Source organism: Laetiporus sulphureus, assembly GCF_001632365.1.
Source record: "Laetiporus sulphureus 93-53 unplaced genomic scaffold LAESUscaffold_7, whole genome shotgun sequence".
NCBI lineage: Eukaryota > Fungi > Basidiomycota > Agaricomycetes > Polyporales > Laetiporaceae > Laetiporus > Laetiporus sulphureus.
In genome coordinates this window covers 488,790-503,663 of record NW_024468516.1, presented here as the reverse complement: position 1 = coordinate 503,663, position 14,874 = coordinate 488,790, and the positions used below count along the sequence as shown (strand labels likewise).

Below are 14,874 nucleotides of genomic sequence, written 5' to 3'. Positions count from 1 at the left end.
ATGCGCACGGCCCGCGAGTGTGTGTAAATTGGACGCTGCCGTGTTCCTTTCTCATATACCTGGCCTGAAATTGCGAGGAAGCGCATCCTACGGTCCAGAATCTTGCAGACTTGCCTGGTGATGCGCCTTGAGCCATCCGCCTGGTGTGTGGACCATTTGTGCTATAGGTTAGCACTGAAAGCGTGTCATCGAGCGAGCATAAGAATGTGCGGAGATACGCGACCAGACGGGCGGACCATCACTAACTCTTCCGGGGACTCGATAGACGCTGCACAATGTGTTGTCTGGTGCTCATTTTTGTTCAGATCTCGTTCTGATACATGCCACTTCTTGCGGGCCATACTCGAATGGTCAATTCTGTCCCTTCGCACTAATTGGTTCCAGCTCGGCCTAGACGACCGCGACGCGCTAACAGGCACTTCGCGCCGAGCCCGAGGAGCAATCATTGACTCATCTCGCTACCATAGTCAACATTCAACAGCGCAATTGAATCTCCCTCTGTTGAGGTGCAAACAGCATGTGGTACAACAATTCTCAGGAACATACGGAACTCGAGGCTAACACGCAGAGAGAAGCAACAGACGGGAGACATCAGGTGGAGTCGATATCCGGGAAAGCAGAATTTCGAAAGGAGTTCCGAGAGCAGAGTCGAACAGACTTGCACAGACAGCGAGTGCATGGAGCCAATTGCAAAGGACCAACAGAGACCCGGTTCCAGACTGATTGATGACTCTTCAATCCCCGAGGTCCACCGCCGGTCCGACGGAGATCTTGACCTTCTTGCTAGGCCTTGCGGGCAGCTGCTCAGTTCCCTCGTTGTTCTTGCGCTTGAGTTCCCCTGCATCGACGCCACAATTTTGATTGCGTCCGGCGATGCATTGAGCGGCTTGTGTCTCCTCTTGTGTCTGGCACTGGATAGGGAGAACTGGCGGTGCAGCGATCATCACATCTTGCATTTGAACGTCCGCAACCAGCTGGTTCATGGCCTGGCCCGCTTGAGGACCCGTCCTGTGGGGCAGAGAGTAAGCACAATGATAAGCAGATGCTATTCATGTACATTTCGATGTGAGGCTCGTCAACGGCTTGCTTTTTGTGTGATTTGCGTCGCGGTTTCTGTACAGGAAGTTCTTCAGCAAAGCAACTCGGAGAACATAACTTAGCAAGCATACGAGATCTGATAGCGAAAGCAATCTTTTCTCCACCTCCGGGTCTGGATCGAAGTAATCCTTATACGCTTGGCTCTGTGTCGATGCCTGCAGGAATATATACTTCGGCTTCTGCAAAGCCTTCTTGCGCTGCGATTGCCTCGTCTTGGCGGCCATCTTTCCCTTGTTCTTGGCCTTAGTCATACGAGTGGCAGTCTCCATCAGACCGAGGTCATCAGTTTCGCGCAATTCGATCGCAATGAAACCTAGTCGACGGTGAATTTGCATGAAGACCTACGCCAGGAAGTGGATTCTTACCTTCCGCCTCGAGCCTCTTAAACAGTTGCCCTGCGACAGCGGGATCGCACCCTTGGCAGCTCATCAGCATTTTATCTTTCCAAAATAATAGCCCCCGCACCCATGAGCTTGGTGAACGCGGATAGGCTGTCCGGTTTGCGAGTTTCGAATTGTTTGATTGCTCGCCTAACGAGAGCATGCCAGCCTGTCAATATCGCAATAGAAGACATCGCCGACGACACACCTAAAGATGGCTAAATCTCTGAACCGTTCCATCATCCTGGGATACAAGTCGTGCACGACAATGAGGTCCCAGTTCTGGTCGGCTTTAACGCGACAGTCAAAGCAAATAAACTGCGCAGGCATGCGCTTGTCCTTGGCAGAGTGATAGCCCATGCACCTGCCAAGGGGAACGTGAACAAACGGTAGTAAAGCTTAAGATCAATATAACCATGTGTGGAACCATCTCTTGCAACCTCCATCACACAAGCACAAGTCATCATCTTCGATCTGTAGTGGATGCAGCGCTGAGTAGATGCCAAGGATGTAGGGACATACAGTGACGCCGCATTCGCAATCCAAGGCTCCTTCACCCTGATATCCTTCCCGAATGTCGTTGGTAGCTGTTTCCTCGTGGGTGCATGGCAGTATTTGACTCTGACCATTGTCATTACCCGAAAACGAACGAATGGAATCCTCGATACTCGACGCGGCAAGCATTACTTGCGTCTCCGTGTCTGAGATCCGGCGATGAGGCGTGAACCTGTGAATTGGCGGCCAACCGGACTGACCTAACATCTCGTCGTCTTCGCCACCCACATAGGCATCTACGATCATGTTCTGGACCAATTGCGTGTCAAGCGTTTGTGTAGGATCTACGCTCGAGATGGACGGCAGTGATTCTGGCACAATATCTGAAGGCGGCAGCGAGTTCTCTGGAGAGATGATCCTTCTAGATTTGAGGCCGTTATGTTTGGGCTGCGGAGTGGGCGTTGGTGAACGGGAAAGCGATGGTATGAGAGAAGGGAACAGAGCAGCGGGGGACTCGACGACTTGAGTTTTCTCGAGCAGTTGAGTTTGTAATGTTTGCTCAGCTGGGTTGCGTTTGGCCTGCATCTAATCCAGACTCAGGCGTCAGGTAAACCATGGCCATCGGCAACATGGGACGTTACCAGCTGCGCAACCCCATTAGGCACAGTGTCATGTTTTCCGGCATATTGCGCCTCTTCATCGCGGCCCGCTGAGCTGCCAATCTGCCGCTTCGCTTTCTCAGGCAAGGGGATGATGTTGCCTTCTTCAGTTCGAATGCCAATGAGTGCCACGCTCTCAATGCCAAATGGTCCTCCAACGCCCGGGGTCGAGCCTAGCCCAGCGGCGTTTGGTCAGTGAGAAACAAGGGACTAGCGCACGCGGTAGTATCACTACCTGGGACGTAATCCGGATCATCTTCTCCCTCTGCATCCACATCACATAAGCCATCGTCGCCATCCCAAACAACGCGGCGCTCCAATGCGTCGTCCCGCTGAATTTGTGCTTGCTGCAGTCTCGTCGCAGCCTCGTCCGCCGGCCTCAAGATCGGTGCCGAGAATTCACCGGCGTTCGTTGTACCCAGGAAGGGCGCATTATTGTCCTCCACTGAGGGTAGATAACCTGACACCGAGGTCACGCGGACATCGACCCCATGGAAACCAGTTTGTAGAGATCCTATGCTACACTTCTCCGGCACCTCTCCTTTGTCATGCGTGGAAAAGAACCACTTGTCCTTTTTGGCATCGCCAGGCTGGAAATGCGGAGGCTCGTAGTCGTCTGGCGTGTGCTCGTGATAGAACAGCTTGAAGGTAGCGAATCGGCGTTCTTGGAATGACTGAGAACATGCCGCAGAACACGAGACCAGTGCAACTTACTTGGCAATGCATCCATCTGTGTTGTTGCTTGGATGAGATTCTTTATAAGAGTCTGATATATTGGAGAATGCGAGTTTAGGCTTTCTGAACATGCTATATGCAGCTCACGGACCTTTAGACTCCTCTTAACGTCGCCCAATGTAGGGATTCTGCCGTGCCTAGACGCATCTGTTACTGGATCAATACCCTTGATCTTGCCGCCGGAAATTGAGAGCTTCTCGAGGTCGGCATCCAGCGACATCACGGGAACCACCACATCAGTCCCGGAAATCTTGTGATACTGAAAAGCGGGTAAGCTAGATTACTACAAGATGATTGTAGTTTTCTACCTCGAAGGAGAACGTATAGGCCTCTACGATACTGAAACGACATGTTACATTGCATTAGCGGAAAGTGCATAACATGGCTATATGCACTTACTTGTTGGGATCTTGGCTATCCTATATGATGTTGAGGTTAGTGGCACCGCACCCGGGACAGGAAGACCACTCGCCAGGTATACTGCGAAAATGCAGCTGCGCAGATACTGCTTCTGTAACGCATCAAATATGCCATTCTCCTATGCGTGATGTTATCGCTGAATCGTCATGGCACATGTAGGTGGCTCACCAAATAGTCAAGGAGCCTATCTGCTTCTTCAGTAAAGCCGCGAGTGACCGTCATAATTTTGAATCCGCTGATGTTTCTTCTCTTCCTAGAATCATCTTCGGAGGAACAGGACTCTGTAGTACCGGATGGTTGCGAGGAAAGTATCCCAGGGCTACAAGACGTCAAGTAGCCTGCGGGTAGCGTGAGTATATGCGTTTGCATTGCTCTATAACTCGCTGTCAATGTAGCGTAACAACCGACTTTCTGAGAAATTATCGCATGGAAGAAGGTTTCTGAGTCCACATATCAGACATCAGCCAGAAAATTAGCATATATGCGAGGCTTCCCACCTCAGGTAAGTGATACAGCCAAGACCTGCTTTGAGCATGGTCTGTATGGACTGCAGACTCTGCTGCGAAGTCAAGACAGCCTTCACGACGTTGAGCACCATGCTGAACGTTGAGCTAAAGATGTATACCTGGTTCTGATCCGTCCTGATAGCCTGTGCCTGCATGATCTGGTAGGGGAGATGAGAGAATAAAGTCAAGCCAAGTGGGCAATGTGGCTCGCGATCGAGACGCGTCTCGTCGGAGTTCGAAATGCGAGCGCTGTCCGGCGACGCGTCGCGCGCATCTGCTCTTCCGCCAATCATGGCCATTTGGGGTCTGTGGGTGAGTTGCGCCTTGCGTTGTCTACGACCTCCTCGTCTTGATGTTCTGCGTCGATCCAGGTCATCAACAAAGCCGGTGGCCTTGTCTACCAACGAAATTTTGGAGGTGCTGCGCCATGATCTGCTACTCACATGGTCAGATCTAATGGTCCAGACAGATGGGCTCCCGCATTTGACTTCTAACGAGTATCTCGTTCTTGCTGGTACACTCCACGGTATCCATGCAATTACAAGTCGACTCTCTCCCTCCGGTCCGAGCTCGGGCGCGCAAGTGATCACAGGCGAATCATTCAAGATGACGATCCTCTTGACGGCGACAGGTACGTACCGACAACATTTGCCGGCTCTCGAGGCCTCTTGCGCTAATGTACGCAATCAGGCACTAAATTTGTGCTGCTGACGTCCCTTGCAGAGACAACGGCCGAGTCAGTCTTGCAGAAAGTGTACGAGGCGTACGCTGATGCGGTCATGAAGAACCCGTTTCATACTCCCGAGATGCCCATACGAAGCGAAGGCTTTGATACCCGTATAACTGCTCTGCTGGGCTCATGATCCGTTTTGATGACTGAAGCTCGTCCGATTACCTCATCGTGCTGAACATTGTGCACAGTGAACGTTGGCGATCTATCATGCACCAGTCTTCCTGCTTGTCATGACAATTGAATATTGATCCTCAATCATCCCAAGCTGATGATACACACGGCATCTAGATTCACCATAGTTGCGAGCATTTTTGTCGTCATTTACAATTGCAACCTCTATAGTGTACGTGTCATGTAGCTAATTATGCGAGACCACAAGTAGTTCGCGCACGGATGCAGAATGAATGACAGCAGCTCGCGTGGCCGATCACTGATTCACGTTCGATCACATCTATTGTGGCCTTCACCCTCGCATATTGCCACAGAGCTTTCACTGCAACGGCTTTATACGACGAGCTATATCCAAAAAAAGGACCTCTAATAGTGAGTAGTTCAGGGCCCAAGTTGCGAGGCACTGGGAAGCTGAAGAGCGACACTTGTAGCAGCTATGCCAGCGTCAGGCTCGGCCATAACGAAGCTTTCGCGCGCACAACGTCAGAGTACTCACCCGAAAGTGACGTTCGAAGGAGTCAACGTTGACACAGCGATGGAGGATGTCATTGAGAATGGCGATGGAGAAGACGACGACGGCGGCGATGGCGAGGAAGACAGGTATGTCGTGAATTACTACTTGACTATATGCGCGTGCTGAATATGCGCATACACTCATCAGTGGAATGTTAGAGATGCTCAGCATGCTACAACAGATTCAGAGTGAGTACAAACTGCGTGAACCCTCTCTCTAGCCTTGAGCGCATTGACAACGTCGACAGAACATAAGGCAAGCAAGACATCGTCGCACTCAAACACCGCCTTTCAGAACGAAAAGACAGCGCTCTTCAGCGGGGCACGCAAGGAGGTAGAGACAATCGTGCATGACGGTGTGACGTATATGTGCGTCGTGAGCGAGATAGTGAATGATTCAGACACTAACCCTCGGGATTGCGGCCGCATAGTGATCAGTGTAAGGCTAGAATTGCCGAATTAAGAGCCCAAGAGACATCGCAGGACGATCACTTTAAAGATCTTTCTCTTCTCTGGAAGAATCATGATGTATTGCTCCGTTTATCGCCTGCACGAATGCATGCAATACTGACCGGCATTGTATCCAGGAATGCATACGTGGCTTGCTCGGGACATACCCCTCTTTAATTGAGAACCTCTCGCACCGCAGAGCGGAGTATATCAACGATGCAAGCGCTATGCGTACGCCCACCGGTTCTTCTGCTGGATACCTTGATATGCTGACCGCCGTTGCAGTGGAGGCCCACGCGGTGGGACGCCAGAGATCACGCCGTAGGCTTGTGATGAATGCGAGGGCCCGGATGGACGAGAACATAGAGAATCAGAAGGTGCGCACCTTCAAAAGATTGTTGTTAAAGCATCGTTCATATGCATGTGCCACAGCTCGCCACAGACGCCACAGCACTCATCAAGCACTACAAAGCTCTCTTGCTTTCTTGAGCATCGGGAATGATTATGCGTCGGAGAGGCTCTACTTCAGTCTGCTTGCGCTTCCGAACCGACTCGTTACCATGTATCCTGCGATGAGAAATATCTCCGCAGTCTGTCCGGTATATGCTCATTCTCTGGCACCATGTGTTAAATCGGCAGACATTATACTTGTCTCAGCCTCAACATCCGAATGCTACTGATAAAGCGTCAGTAACTGTAAGGACTTAACTGATATGGGCTGTTCTCACGAGCTCGTCAAAAGAACGATGGAGATCCGCTTTCGTGTCTCGAGATCTGGCTATGGCTGATGGCCGGAGACCGAGATATTCGCTCATGAAGACTCGGAGAATTAGGTTCCACCGACGCATCGTAGGCACGTCCAAAGCAGTAGCGTCATCCTGTGATAGAATATATAGATTTATCTGGTCAATGAGAGCATCATAACGCCTTTCTGGATAATGTACAAACCTGTAGGGTGTGCCACACACTAGGGAAGGGGTTCGCAATGACATGCAGGACGCTAACGCCTGCCCGTAGGAAAGGTATATGGTCGTCTTCAATACCACCAAAGTTGTGCATATTATTTCGAGGGATGAAAAAACTCGTCCAGTTATTTGCAGCCTGGCCATCGTACGCAAACGCGCCGCTGTCCCCCAGTCGGCGCTCGGCCGATGCCATTGCATCAAACAGCCAGGCGGTGTCAAGAAACGACGAGCGGATTGTTGGATGAGGAGCACCGAGCAGGTCGAGCAATATGAGATGCTCTATAGTTGAGAGCTCCGTAATCATAGAGGGCAACAATCGCCGCTTGGCTTGAGGGTTGACGTAAGTGGTGGCCCATTTCTTTGCGAGGTGCCTGGGACAGGTGGTAATTCCACCTCAGAATGAGCCGAGCAGCGAAGAAGGGAACATACCTTGCACCGTAGATAGAGTCTGTGTTCGTCCATGTGTTGAAGGCCTCTTCACCATCGAAGAAGACCAACTGAAGAGTCGTCTCCGCGACATCATCATCTTCCTCCTCTCCGTCCTCCAGACGCTGTTGCCGTTCATAGAAGAGAGGGTCGAGAGCCTCTGCTAGATCAAGCATGAATGCGCATGGTGCGGCCGAGTCAGTCGCACCTACAAACTACTACCGTCAGCAACCCTATAGGCGCTGTGGACGTGTACCGTGCGCACCTGGCTCCGGGGATAATTGAGAAAGAACTTGCTGTCAAAATGTGCGGACAAAATGACGCGGCGGGAGGCAGACGGGTCCTTGGTTGCAATGACATTCGTGAAGCGTTTCGTGCCGTATGGGGTGTTGTCCGTGAACGTGTCCTCTTCGACGTGCCAGTTTAAATGCTGCATGGTTGAGACAATGTAGTCCTTGACCATAGTGTTATTCTCGGTGTCAGGCGGACGGGGTATGAGGATGTGAGCCAGATGCGAATCCGGGTTCGAAGGATCGACATTGCGCACAGGGTCTGGTGAAGAGACTAGCGAGAAAATCGCGTCTGGGGACAGCTGAGTGAGCTCCCTCTGACCGAGTCTGAAGGCATGGCTGCGCGTAAGACAGGATAGCAGTAGAACGACTCTAAATAACAGTGAGTGGCAGAGCCAGATAGCAGGACGCTTCCGCAGTCGACCTGAGCTCGACATCATATCGGTTGCTGTGGCCCGCACGGTCGCCTGCGGCAAAGTTCGCGCCTTCGATCAATTTGGCTTTCTCGTAAATCCGTCACTGCTTGTTTTCTACCCTAGGTGATCGCTCAAGGGCGCATCATTCGACTACATGACTCGGAATGGTTTCAATGCATGCTGAGAGAATGATGTCCGATCCTCGCTCTAGCTGAACGTTCGTCGTATCTCTTGCTCTTGCTAATCTTGCTGCATTCCTCGAGATTATGGAACAGTAGAGAAGCTCAACACTGCAGGGCCTTTAGGGAGAAAAGATCGGAACATATATTTGCTCGTCTCTGATGCGCAAGACCGCATGAGTGTCATGAACCTTCTAGCGTCATCCTTGGTCGTGCACACATTCCAAGTACAACCTTTTCCAACACTTTGGAGAGCGTTCTGCTGGCAAATTGCTTGATCGCGCCCCCAAAGACTTCGTTTAAGTTGTTCTAAACAGCAATAAACAGTACGTAGAGTGATGACTGGATGCATGGCATTCTAACTCGTGCAGCACGACAGGCTCAGGGACAAACCTCGCGGGCTTTCTGTCCTGTCGTTGTTGGGAATTTGGACGTGCCCATGCTTCGCATTGCCTGTCCTCATCGGTGTCCAGGCTTTCATCATGACCGTCCGCTATCTTTATGAAACGACACACGGAAATTCATCTCGGTCGCGTCTCAGACTCTGGCTGTGCCTTGCATGCATGCCTGCGCTCGGTCTGGCGACTGTTGCCATGGCTGGTACGGTCATCGATTTATGTACTTCCAACAATGCAGCGGTTCCTTCCAGCTAGTGCTGGCGCCTCTGAACGTTTCGCGCTACAATATGTCCGCAGATAACTTGGCCAAGCAAGGGTTGCATCCTAGGTGAACTTATGTGGTTGTTGACCTAACTGTGGTTGTCAATCTAGGATTGCTGTTTAACTTTAACTGTATCTCCGCTACAGTCAGGATTTCCAAAATCTCGCGTATTGGGAATAGAAACACCGAAAAGGTCGTAGACGTCGAGAAAAAAACAGAATCGAGGCTTCAGCAAAGGGGTCAAAAAGCATGCCAACGTGGCTAGGAGTATGTCGAACCTTATTTACAGTGAGAAGCATACTATGCCTTACGCATTCCGTAGCGTGCATTTACGTTATTGTCACTTCGTTGTCTCTCTTATGCTCGTACCTCATCAAGAACCGCGCGCTTTCTCGCACCACTCTTTGTACTCTTAATCGCGTCGGTTGTCCCAACGAGAATAACTGTAGCGTTTGGGACGAGAGTTTGGGGTGAGCACTTTGACTAGATATCTTCTTGGTCGATTGTCGACTGATAGAAGCGCACGAGGCGACATGGATGATCACGAACACCTTATTAGGTGTCGTCTTTGGATTCCGCAGCAAGGTGCTGTCATTCATCGTTGTTCCAATTGCACGCTCGTAGCTGACAGATGGGCGAGAGCTCGCCGCCGGCCACGTTGGATATAGTATACTGCAAAACCCACGTGTCTCCGCTGTATCTCTTATTTTTGCCAGAATTTGCCTACACACCTGCAGAGGTTCAACATCAGCAAGTCATACGCATTGTAGCTACACATCATTATCTGATTCGCGCTAGCCGACTGATCCGGGCCATCCATCGGTAGGTTGCTCGAATGGCTGTGCAACACTGAAAAGGACGTAGTGTGAACAGCGGATTCGTTCTCACTTAAGTGGGCCAAATGCCTGAGATGATGGAGCTCGGAAGGGCAGATGGACTGATCCTCAGGCTGTATCACGTCGATAGTACATGCCTTGTGGAAGTGACCCGTTCCCTTCATGCACCCTAGAGTACATACAAATCCATTTGACTGCGCAGTACATCGAAGAAAGATCCCTGGGACACCTCTGTTCCTTGTTCTTCAGCCAATCCCGAGTAGACTACAACCTAATTGCGAACCGTCGGGGATTACATGGATCAAAAGAATCTACAGAGGCGTTACAGTGAGTTTGTCAAGTATATCAAATACCACTTCCAAAGCGATCAAACCGAAGCTGTTAGCTCCAAAAACCGTCTTGTTCCGCGAGCTGAAGTCCCATGCAAGCCAAGCTTGCGACAGAGCGTAAGTTAGGTCACTACGTGAACAAGGTTGCGTTGGATTGAACAGCTGCAGTTTGACATGCTTGACAAGCGTCGACGAGTGCAAACGCATCCGCTGCATACGATCTTGCCGCCAACGTTTCTGCGAACATTTCGCCATGATCGTTCCGACCACTACCTCTTCCTCGACCAGCCGCACGTCCGGCGCGTCGGAGAGTGTGTGAGTCATACAAATATAGCGCAGCTCATCCGCGTACTTCTGGAAGAGCTTGGACATGTCCGCAACGTAACGGTCCTCACTGCGAGAGTGATGCAGCTGGTATTCAATGGAGGGCTTTAAGGCCGCTGAGATGGCATCTGACAGTGGCTTTACTTTGGATGAGCCTCCGTTGGTCGCGGGGCCCGCTTGTGACGACGCCGTCGGGTTCACAATTTGTATGTTTCGGTACAGTTCTCCGAGTGCACGGGTCGAATTGTAGAACTCTGTATGAAGTGGATTCACATCTTCAGCCTGTCGACGCTCGTGTCAATGTAGATTCATTGTAACGACTCTATGTTGAATCCCACCATATGCCAGTCAGGTTTGTAAGGGATCAGATATCGAGGCAAGTCATGGATGTCCACGGGCACTCCGTTTTTGGGATAATCCACTGCTTGACTGCAGAGTTGAGCGAGCTTCAGACACTTCTTATCACGCGTCCCATTCTGGAGTATGTATGAGCTGAGTAAACCAAACAAAGCGGCTCCAAGTACCTTCGATTGGTCTGGCAAGGAACACATAAGCATGGACGACACAGCGAGCTGAAGACGTCGATGACTTACCTGCTATTACGAGATGCCTGTCGGACAATAGACCCTGCCATTGATTAGCACAGCGATTCTGGAAGTCCAATGAAAGTCACATACGAGGACATCAGAGTTGAAATATTCAACGACGAAGTCACATATGTCCTCTATTGTACTATCGCGGTCGAGCTCGTTCTTCTCGCCCGGAGGATACTCTGCTGGTTCTTCATGTTCTGGCGGGAGTAGCGCACCGTACTTAATGACAGAAAAGAGATCTCTACGGAAGTGGTCAGCGTCATCTGGCTTGGGCGATGCAGAGTTCTCACCCATCTAAATCGCCACCTCCGAGACAGGACGCCAACGAACGGTCACCTAATAGAGTGATGTCAGCCAGCAACTACACGTCAGAGCCAAGATAACGCCTCACCGACTGATGGCAGCACAACGACGTTCTTCAGGTTACGGAAGAAACAGACTTTGTCGGCTGGAGGTTCACCAATAGCAGTGACTCGTTGAACTGCATGATAATTAGGAATTATACAAGTAGATCAAATAACGAACCAACCATCTCCTGGATGGACCACTGGACTTCGCTCGATGATCATAGCACCTGCATGTGCGAAGATTAAAGGAAGCTCTCACGGATATAACAGAGACAATCGCACCTTTGAGGTACCTGGGAGCCTCATCATCTGGATCTTGTATGCACGCTGTAGCATGTCACATCATAGTATGCACGGACGGTGGGTGCTGACAGACGTACCATAAATCTGGCCTCGACTCAGACAGAAGACATTCTCGACACCCTCTTGTTGGTAGGCAGGTCCTTCATCAGCGACGCCAACGAGCAAATAACTATCCGGGATGAGAATACGCGCTCCATGCCTGATGTCGCGCAAAACGTGGTTTTTCGAGTAGTGGATCAACCGGTCAATAAAAGGGTTGTCGATCGTGCGTTCTGCATGTTCGATCCCAAAGCCCATGCCAAGCTTCTTTAGAGACTCCAATATGTAAGGAAGGCGGAACGCTGTGCCCAGCTGATGGCCTCTGAGAAAGTTGACGGCATTTGCGATGGAATCCGTGGCTGTGTAAACAGCCGTCTTGGCAGTCTCCTGTAGGTTCAAAAAGGCCTTTTTATCGACGCCGCGGTCCTCCAGAATCATGACTAATGGACTATCAAAAAGGCAAATTAGCTGATGCAACTACACGTACAAATCGTACTCACCGGTTCAGATAGCACTTTCCCGGTCGCTCAAATGCTCGGGCAATCTCAATCTCTGCCAGGTCCTCGTTATGGGCCTTGAACTTGTTCATAGATGGCCTCAGTCTCATCTTAACACCGTCTAGTCGCGCATCGATGACTACCATACCCTTATAACCTGCACTATCTCTTGAGAGAAGCCCTATTATGTACATGATTAGAATACGCACCAAGGAAACGTATCTGATACTAGTGGTTTCTCATCTCATAAGCCCTCACGTCCCTCGGACAGAGAATCACGAAAGACTTACGGCAGATGGTTTGAGACCTCTTTGCCTCGATTCTGGTCTGGCATTGCATAGTGCCTCCCAAATCATATCACCTAATTGCACCGATATCGTACCAACGCCATCAGTGAACAGGTAATCTCCGTGCCCCAGATCATCCATCTCTTCCCACTGATCCTTCGTGATCGAGACCGACGGGTCGGTGGCCGTGAAGGCCTGTGCTATGCGAGCTGCATATTTTGACGGTTGTCTAATTACGCCCGAGAAGTCACCCAGGCTATCTCTGATTCTCTGGGAGGTGACATGGCCTTCGGTGGGATGGTGGAAGGGATTCATGAACCAGACCGAATGCTCGCGCAGCGCCGAGGAGGAGTAAGCAAGGAACTCAAACTCACGTCCCGCGAGTTCAAAGCCATTCTTGAGGACTCCACCTACGCGCTCCTCGAGCAGAGACAGCCCGTCAACCTAGTACAAGAGATAAATCCATACGTCGCCGTGCCGCAACAATTTCACAAACCTCACGCGCCCAACGATACTGCAATCGATCTTCATCTCTGAACTCTACTCGTATGAAGTGCTCTTGATGGTCCGGGTACCGGCGAATGACACGATTAGATTGTATCACGTAAGGGCCTTCCAGTATCATCCGCGTTGGAGTGAACGTGATATGATGACAAGCGAAGTTGCCAGGAGGGAGGGGCGTAGATTCCACGTTTTCGTTTCGAATACGATTAAAGCACTGCATAGGAGTTTCCCCAGGCTTACGAGAACGTAGCTCCGCGAAGTAGAGGCGAAGAATCTCGCCAGCCTGCAGGCGCTGCTTGTCGTAGAGGTCATCAATGGGCCTACGCAGGACACCGAGCAGATCTTCAGTAGTCAACAAGCCATTATGAAGAAGAGCCTCAAGCTGGAAGGCAACGGGCCAGTCAAAAAAGCGCACCCATACTTTGATGTCGTAGAGCTTTTTCGGGTGGAAGAACCCACAGTTGTTGGCTTCGACGTTAGCCCAGACAGGAGGCTGAAGACCCGCAACTTTGCATAGCTCTGCAAAGCAACGGACGTCCTGCTCCTCATGGAGGATAACACGAAGCTGGTGAGCATATGGTGCCACGACCGCATGCGCATCAGTCAAACTACTGAGCCTTTGTCGAAACTTCCGATTATCTCTCCAGTCGTCACCAGTGAGCTCTCGGTTGATGCGTTGTTTCTCCAACATGGGTGGAGTGAATATATCAAAACAGATGACTGGGTGAGATATTCAGATGTGATATGACTTATTCTTTAAGAGATATACTGACAAGGGTTGCCAAAGTCCAGGCCGACGGCGAGTTTACGAATATTAACAAATGTGATGGCAATGTTATGCGCGGTCTCTTCGGTCATAGTATCTCCCATCTGTTGCAAGTGATGATGAATAGCTCTTCTCTGGAACAATTTTGGAGAGGCGTACTTGAATACGGATTAGCTTGTGGTCGTACTCGAACCAAAGCAACCCAGCGCCTTTATTTTTGTGACTGATTCCAAACTCGCAAGAGAAGGCTCGAGAAGCAGTCGATGGTGATCCAGGCTGTCGATAGAATATGCCAAACTGGATCTTGTCAACGTATAAGCTGACATCGAGCTTTCGCAAGATCTCTTCCTTCTCTTCCTCCACATCCGGGCTGACGTATGGGACTTTCTCCAGTTCGTGGATCTTCCGCTTCTCAGGCATGTCGTGGCTTCGGTAGAAACGTATCTTGGAACCATTTACATGAATAGAGTTGCCTTCGGTACGTATCCACTTCAGGAATTTGTCGCCAATTCTTCGAGAACCAACTGTCATTGTTCCTGTTCCATTATTTTCTACGCCACCGCGGCCTGGCTTGAGCGTGACCATGAAATTCCTGTGGAAGCGCGCGGGATAGAGTCGCATCGACTGCGAGGTGTTAGGAAGGTACATACGCAGGACGATCCTTAGGATCCGTAGGATTGAAGAACTCCTCGCTGTGCAACACTTTCCCCACAGCGCGTTTGATATCCCAAGTGCTCGCATTGAACGCAACGTTACTCAACGAAATCTCCATCTTACTCTTTGAGCCGCAACTAACTATAGCAGTGTCTGTTGAGTGTGGTCACTGCGTCGTGAGGGTGAATGGTGAGTGCACAAAGGACGATACCAGAGCGCTCAGCGATATCGATGTTGGCCTTCGCCGGCGGCCCGGAAGCGTCACTACCCTACACGTGGTGCAATTGATACAGTCGCAT

The 14,874-nt window shown here is 50.7% G+C and overlaps 6 protein-coding genes across 6 annotated transcripts; 3 read left to right on the top strand and 3 right to left on the bottom strand.

Annotated features, from left to right (window-relative positions):
- Positions 1-426: 426 nt before the first annotated feature.
- Positions 427-4,460, bottom strand: LAESUDRAFT_741865 (HORMA-domain-containing protein). Its single transcript, XM_040911162.1, has 20 exons — positions 4,413-4,460; positions 4,285-4,364; positions 4,196-4,227; positions 3,956-4,125; positions 3,840-3,905; positions 3,767-3,786; positions 3,676-3,706; positions 3,459-3,626; positions 3,347-3,398; positions 2,868-3,296; positions 2,615-2,805; positions 2,234-2,420; positions 2,001-2,179; positions 1,894-1,952; positions 1,687-1,842; positions 1,564-1,628; positions 1,464-1,514; positions 1,170-1,411; positions 1,058-1,113; positions 427-1,008 (listed from the first exon to the last, which is right to left on the bottom strand). Exons 1-20 carry the CDS (start codon positions 4,446-4,448, stop codon positions 735-737), a joined length of 2,544 nt encoding a protein of 847 aa, XP_040767352.1. The 5' UTR covers positions 4,449-4,460; the 3' UTR covers positions 427-734.
- A 124-nt stretch (positions 4,461-4,584) lies between these two features.
- On the top strand, positions 4,585-5,156 carry LAESUDRAFT_646647 (Sybindin-like protein; the record flags this gene model as incomplete). Its single annotated transcript, XM_040903997.1, has 4 exons — positions 4,585-4,605; positions 4,665-4,710; positions 4,763-4,924; positions 4,984-5,156. The coding sequence occupies 4 exons, from the start codon at positions 4,585-4,587 to the stop codon at positions 5,154-5,156; spliced, it is 402 nt and encodes a 133-aa protein (XP_040767351.1).
- A 248-nt stretch (positions 5,157-5,404) lies between these two features.
- LAESUDRAFT_512954 (uncharacterized protein) lies at positions 5,405-6,726 on the top strand. Its single transcript, XM_040902748.1, has 7 exons — positions 5,405-5,569; positions 5,629-5,899; positions 5,959-6,079; positions 6,142-6,238; positions 6,298-6,391; positions 6,446-6,537; positions 6,593-6,726. Exons 2-7 carry the CDS (start codon positions 5,863-5,865, stop codon positions 6,647-6,649), a joined length of 498 nt encoding a protein of 165 aa, XP_040767350.1. The 5' UTR covers positions 5,405-5,569; positions 5,629-5,862; the 3' UTR covers positions 6,650-6,726.
- On the bottom strand, positions 6,723-8,308 carry LAESUDRAFT_695278 (uncharacterized protein). The gene is made up of 5 exons (XM_040906235.1): positions 7,817-8,308; positions 7,555-7,766; positions 7,109-7,496; positions 6,889-7,038; positions 6,723-6,833 (listed from the first exon to the last, which is right to left on the bottom strand). Exons 1-5 carry the CDS (start codon positions 8,279-8,281, stop codon positions 6,768-6,770), a joined length of 1,281 nt encoding a protein of 426 aa, XP_040767349.1. The 5' UTR covers positions 8,282-8,308; the 3' UTR covers positions 6,723-6,767.
- A 932-nt stretch (positions 8,309-9,240) lies between these two features.
- On the top strand, positions 9,241-10,131 carry LAESUDRAFT_512994 (uncharacterized protein). The gene is made up of 5 exons (XM_040902749.1): positions 9,241-9,363; positions 9,419-9,566; positions 9,625-9,681; positions 9,765-9,862; positions 9,923-10,131. The coding sequence occupies exons 1-5, from the start codon at positions 9,346-9,348 to the stop codon at positions 9,947-9,949; spliced, it is 348 nt and encodes a 115-aa protein (XP_040767348.1). The 5' UTR covers positions 9,241-9,345; the 3' UTR covers positions 9,950-10,131.
- LAESUDRAFT_722569 (RdRP-domain-containing protein) lies at positions 10,023-14,768 on the bottom strand. Its single transcript, XM_040908238.1, has 17 exons — positions 14,572-14,768; positions 14,081-14,513; positions 13,929-14,025; positions 13,148-13,875; positions 12,655-13,095; positions 12,574-12,592; positions 12,368-12,521; positions 11,906-12,315; positions 11,808-11,852; positions 11,708-11,752; positions 11,570-11,659; positions 11,469-11,514; positions 11,263-11,419; positions 11,179-11,212; positions 11,110-11,120; positions 10,924-11,061; positions 10,023-10,867 (listed from the first exon to the last, which is right to left on the bottom strand). The coding sequence occupies exons 1-17, from the start codon at positions 14,691-14,693 to the stop codon at positions 10,244-10,246; spliced, it is 3,594 nt and encodes a 1,197-aa protein (XP_040767347.1). The 5' UTR covers positions 14,694-14,768; the 3' UTR covers positions 10,023-10,243.
- Between the last annotated feature and the right edge of the window lie 106 nt (positions 14,769-14,874).

What these genes read in the sequence shown, in the direction of transcription:
- LAESUDRAFT_741865 (XM_040911162.1), bottom strand. Translation starts at nt 4,448, where the DNA reads ATGCAGGCACAGGCTATCAGGACGGATCAGAACCAG. An exon ending in ATGCGATAATTTCTCAGAAA is followed by an intron (nt 4,126 to 4,195) that starts GTCGGTTGTTAC and finishes CGCTACCCGCAG; the next exon opens with GCTACTTGACGTCTTGTAGC. An exon ending in CTAATGGGGTTGCGCAGCTG is followed by an intron (nt 2,421 to 2,614) that starts GTAACGTCCCAT and finishes CCCACTCCGCAG; the next exon opens with CCCAAACATAACGGCCTCAA.
- LAESUDRAFT_512994 (XM_040902749.1), top strand. An exon ending in TCTTTGGATTCCGCAGCAAG is followed by an intron (nt 9,682 to 9,764) that starts GTGCTGTCATTC and finishes CGTTGGATATAG; the next exon opens with TATACTGCAAAACCCACGTG. An exon ending in ATCAGCAAGTCATACGCATT is followed by an intron (nt 9,863 to 9,922) that starts GTAGCTACACAT and finishes ATCCATCGGTAG; the next exon opens with GTTGCTCGAATGGCTGTGCA.
- LAESUDRAFT_512954 (XM_040902748.1), top strand. Translation starts at nt 5,863, where the DNA reads ATGTTAGAGATGCTCAGCATGCTACAACAGATTCAGA. An exon ending in CATGCTACAACAGATTCAGA is followed by an intron (nt 5,900 to 5,958) that starts GTGAGTACAAAC and finishes CAACGTCGACAG; the next exon opens with AACATAAGGCAAGCAAGACA. An exon ending in CATGACGGTGTGACGTATAT is followed by an intron (nt 6,080 to 6,141) that starts GTGCGTCGTGAG and finishes GCGGCCGCATAG; the next exon opens with TGATCAGTGTAAGGCTAGAA.
- LAESUDRAFT_722569 (XM_040908238.1), bottom strand. Translation starts at nt 14,693, where the DNA reads ATGGAGATTTCGTTGAGTAACGTTGCGTTCAATGCGAGCACTTGGGAT. An exon ending in CCTGGACTTTGGCAACCCTT is followed by an intron (nt 13,876 to 13,928) that starts GTCAGTATATCT and finishes TATCTCACCCAG; the next exon opens with TCATCTGTTTTGATATATTC. An exon ending in ACAAACCTGACTGGCATATG is followed by an intron (nt 10,868 to 10,923) that starts GTGGGATTCAAC and finishes GAGCGTCGACAG; the next exon opens with GCTGAAGATGTGAATCCACT.
- LAESUDRAFT_695278 (XM_040906235.1), bottom strand. Translation starts at nt 8,281, where the DNA reads ATGATGTCGAGCTCAGGTCGACTGCGGAAGCGTCCTGCTATCTGGCTC. An exon ending in GTGTGTGGCACACCCTACAG is followed by an intron (nt 7,039 to 7,108) that starts GTTTGTACATTA and finishes ATTCTATCACAG; the next exon opens with GATGACGCTACTGCTTTGGA. An exon ending in ATCGTTCTTTTGACGAGCTC is followed by an intron (nt 6,834 to 6,888) that starts GTGAGAACAGCC and finishes CTTTATCAGTAG; the next exon opens with CATTCGGATGTTGAGGCTGA.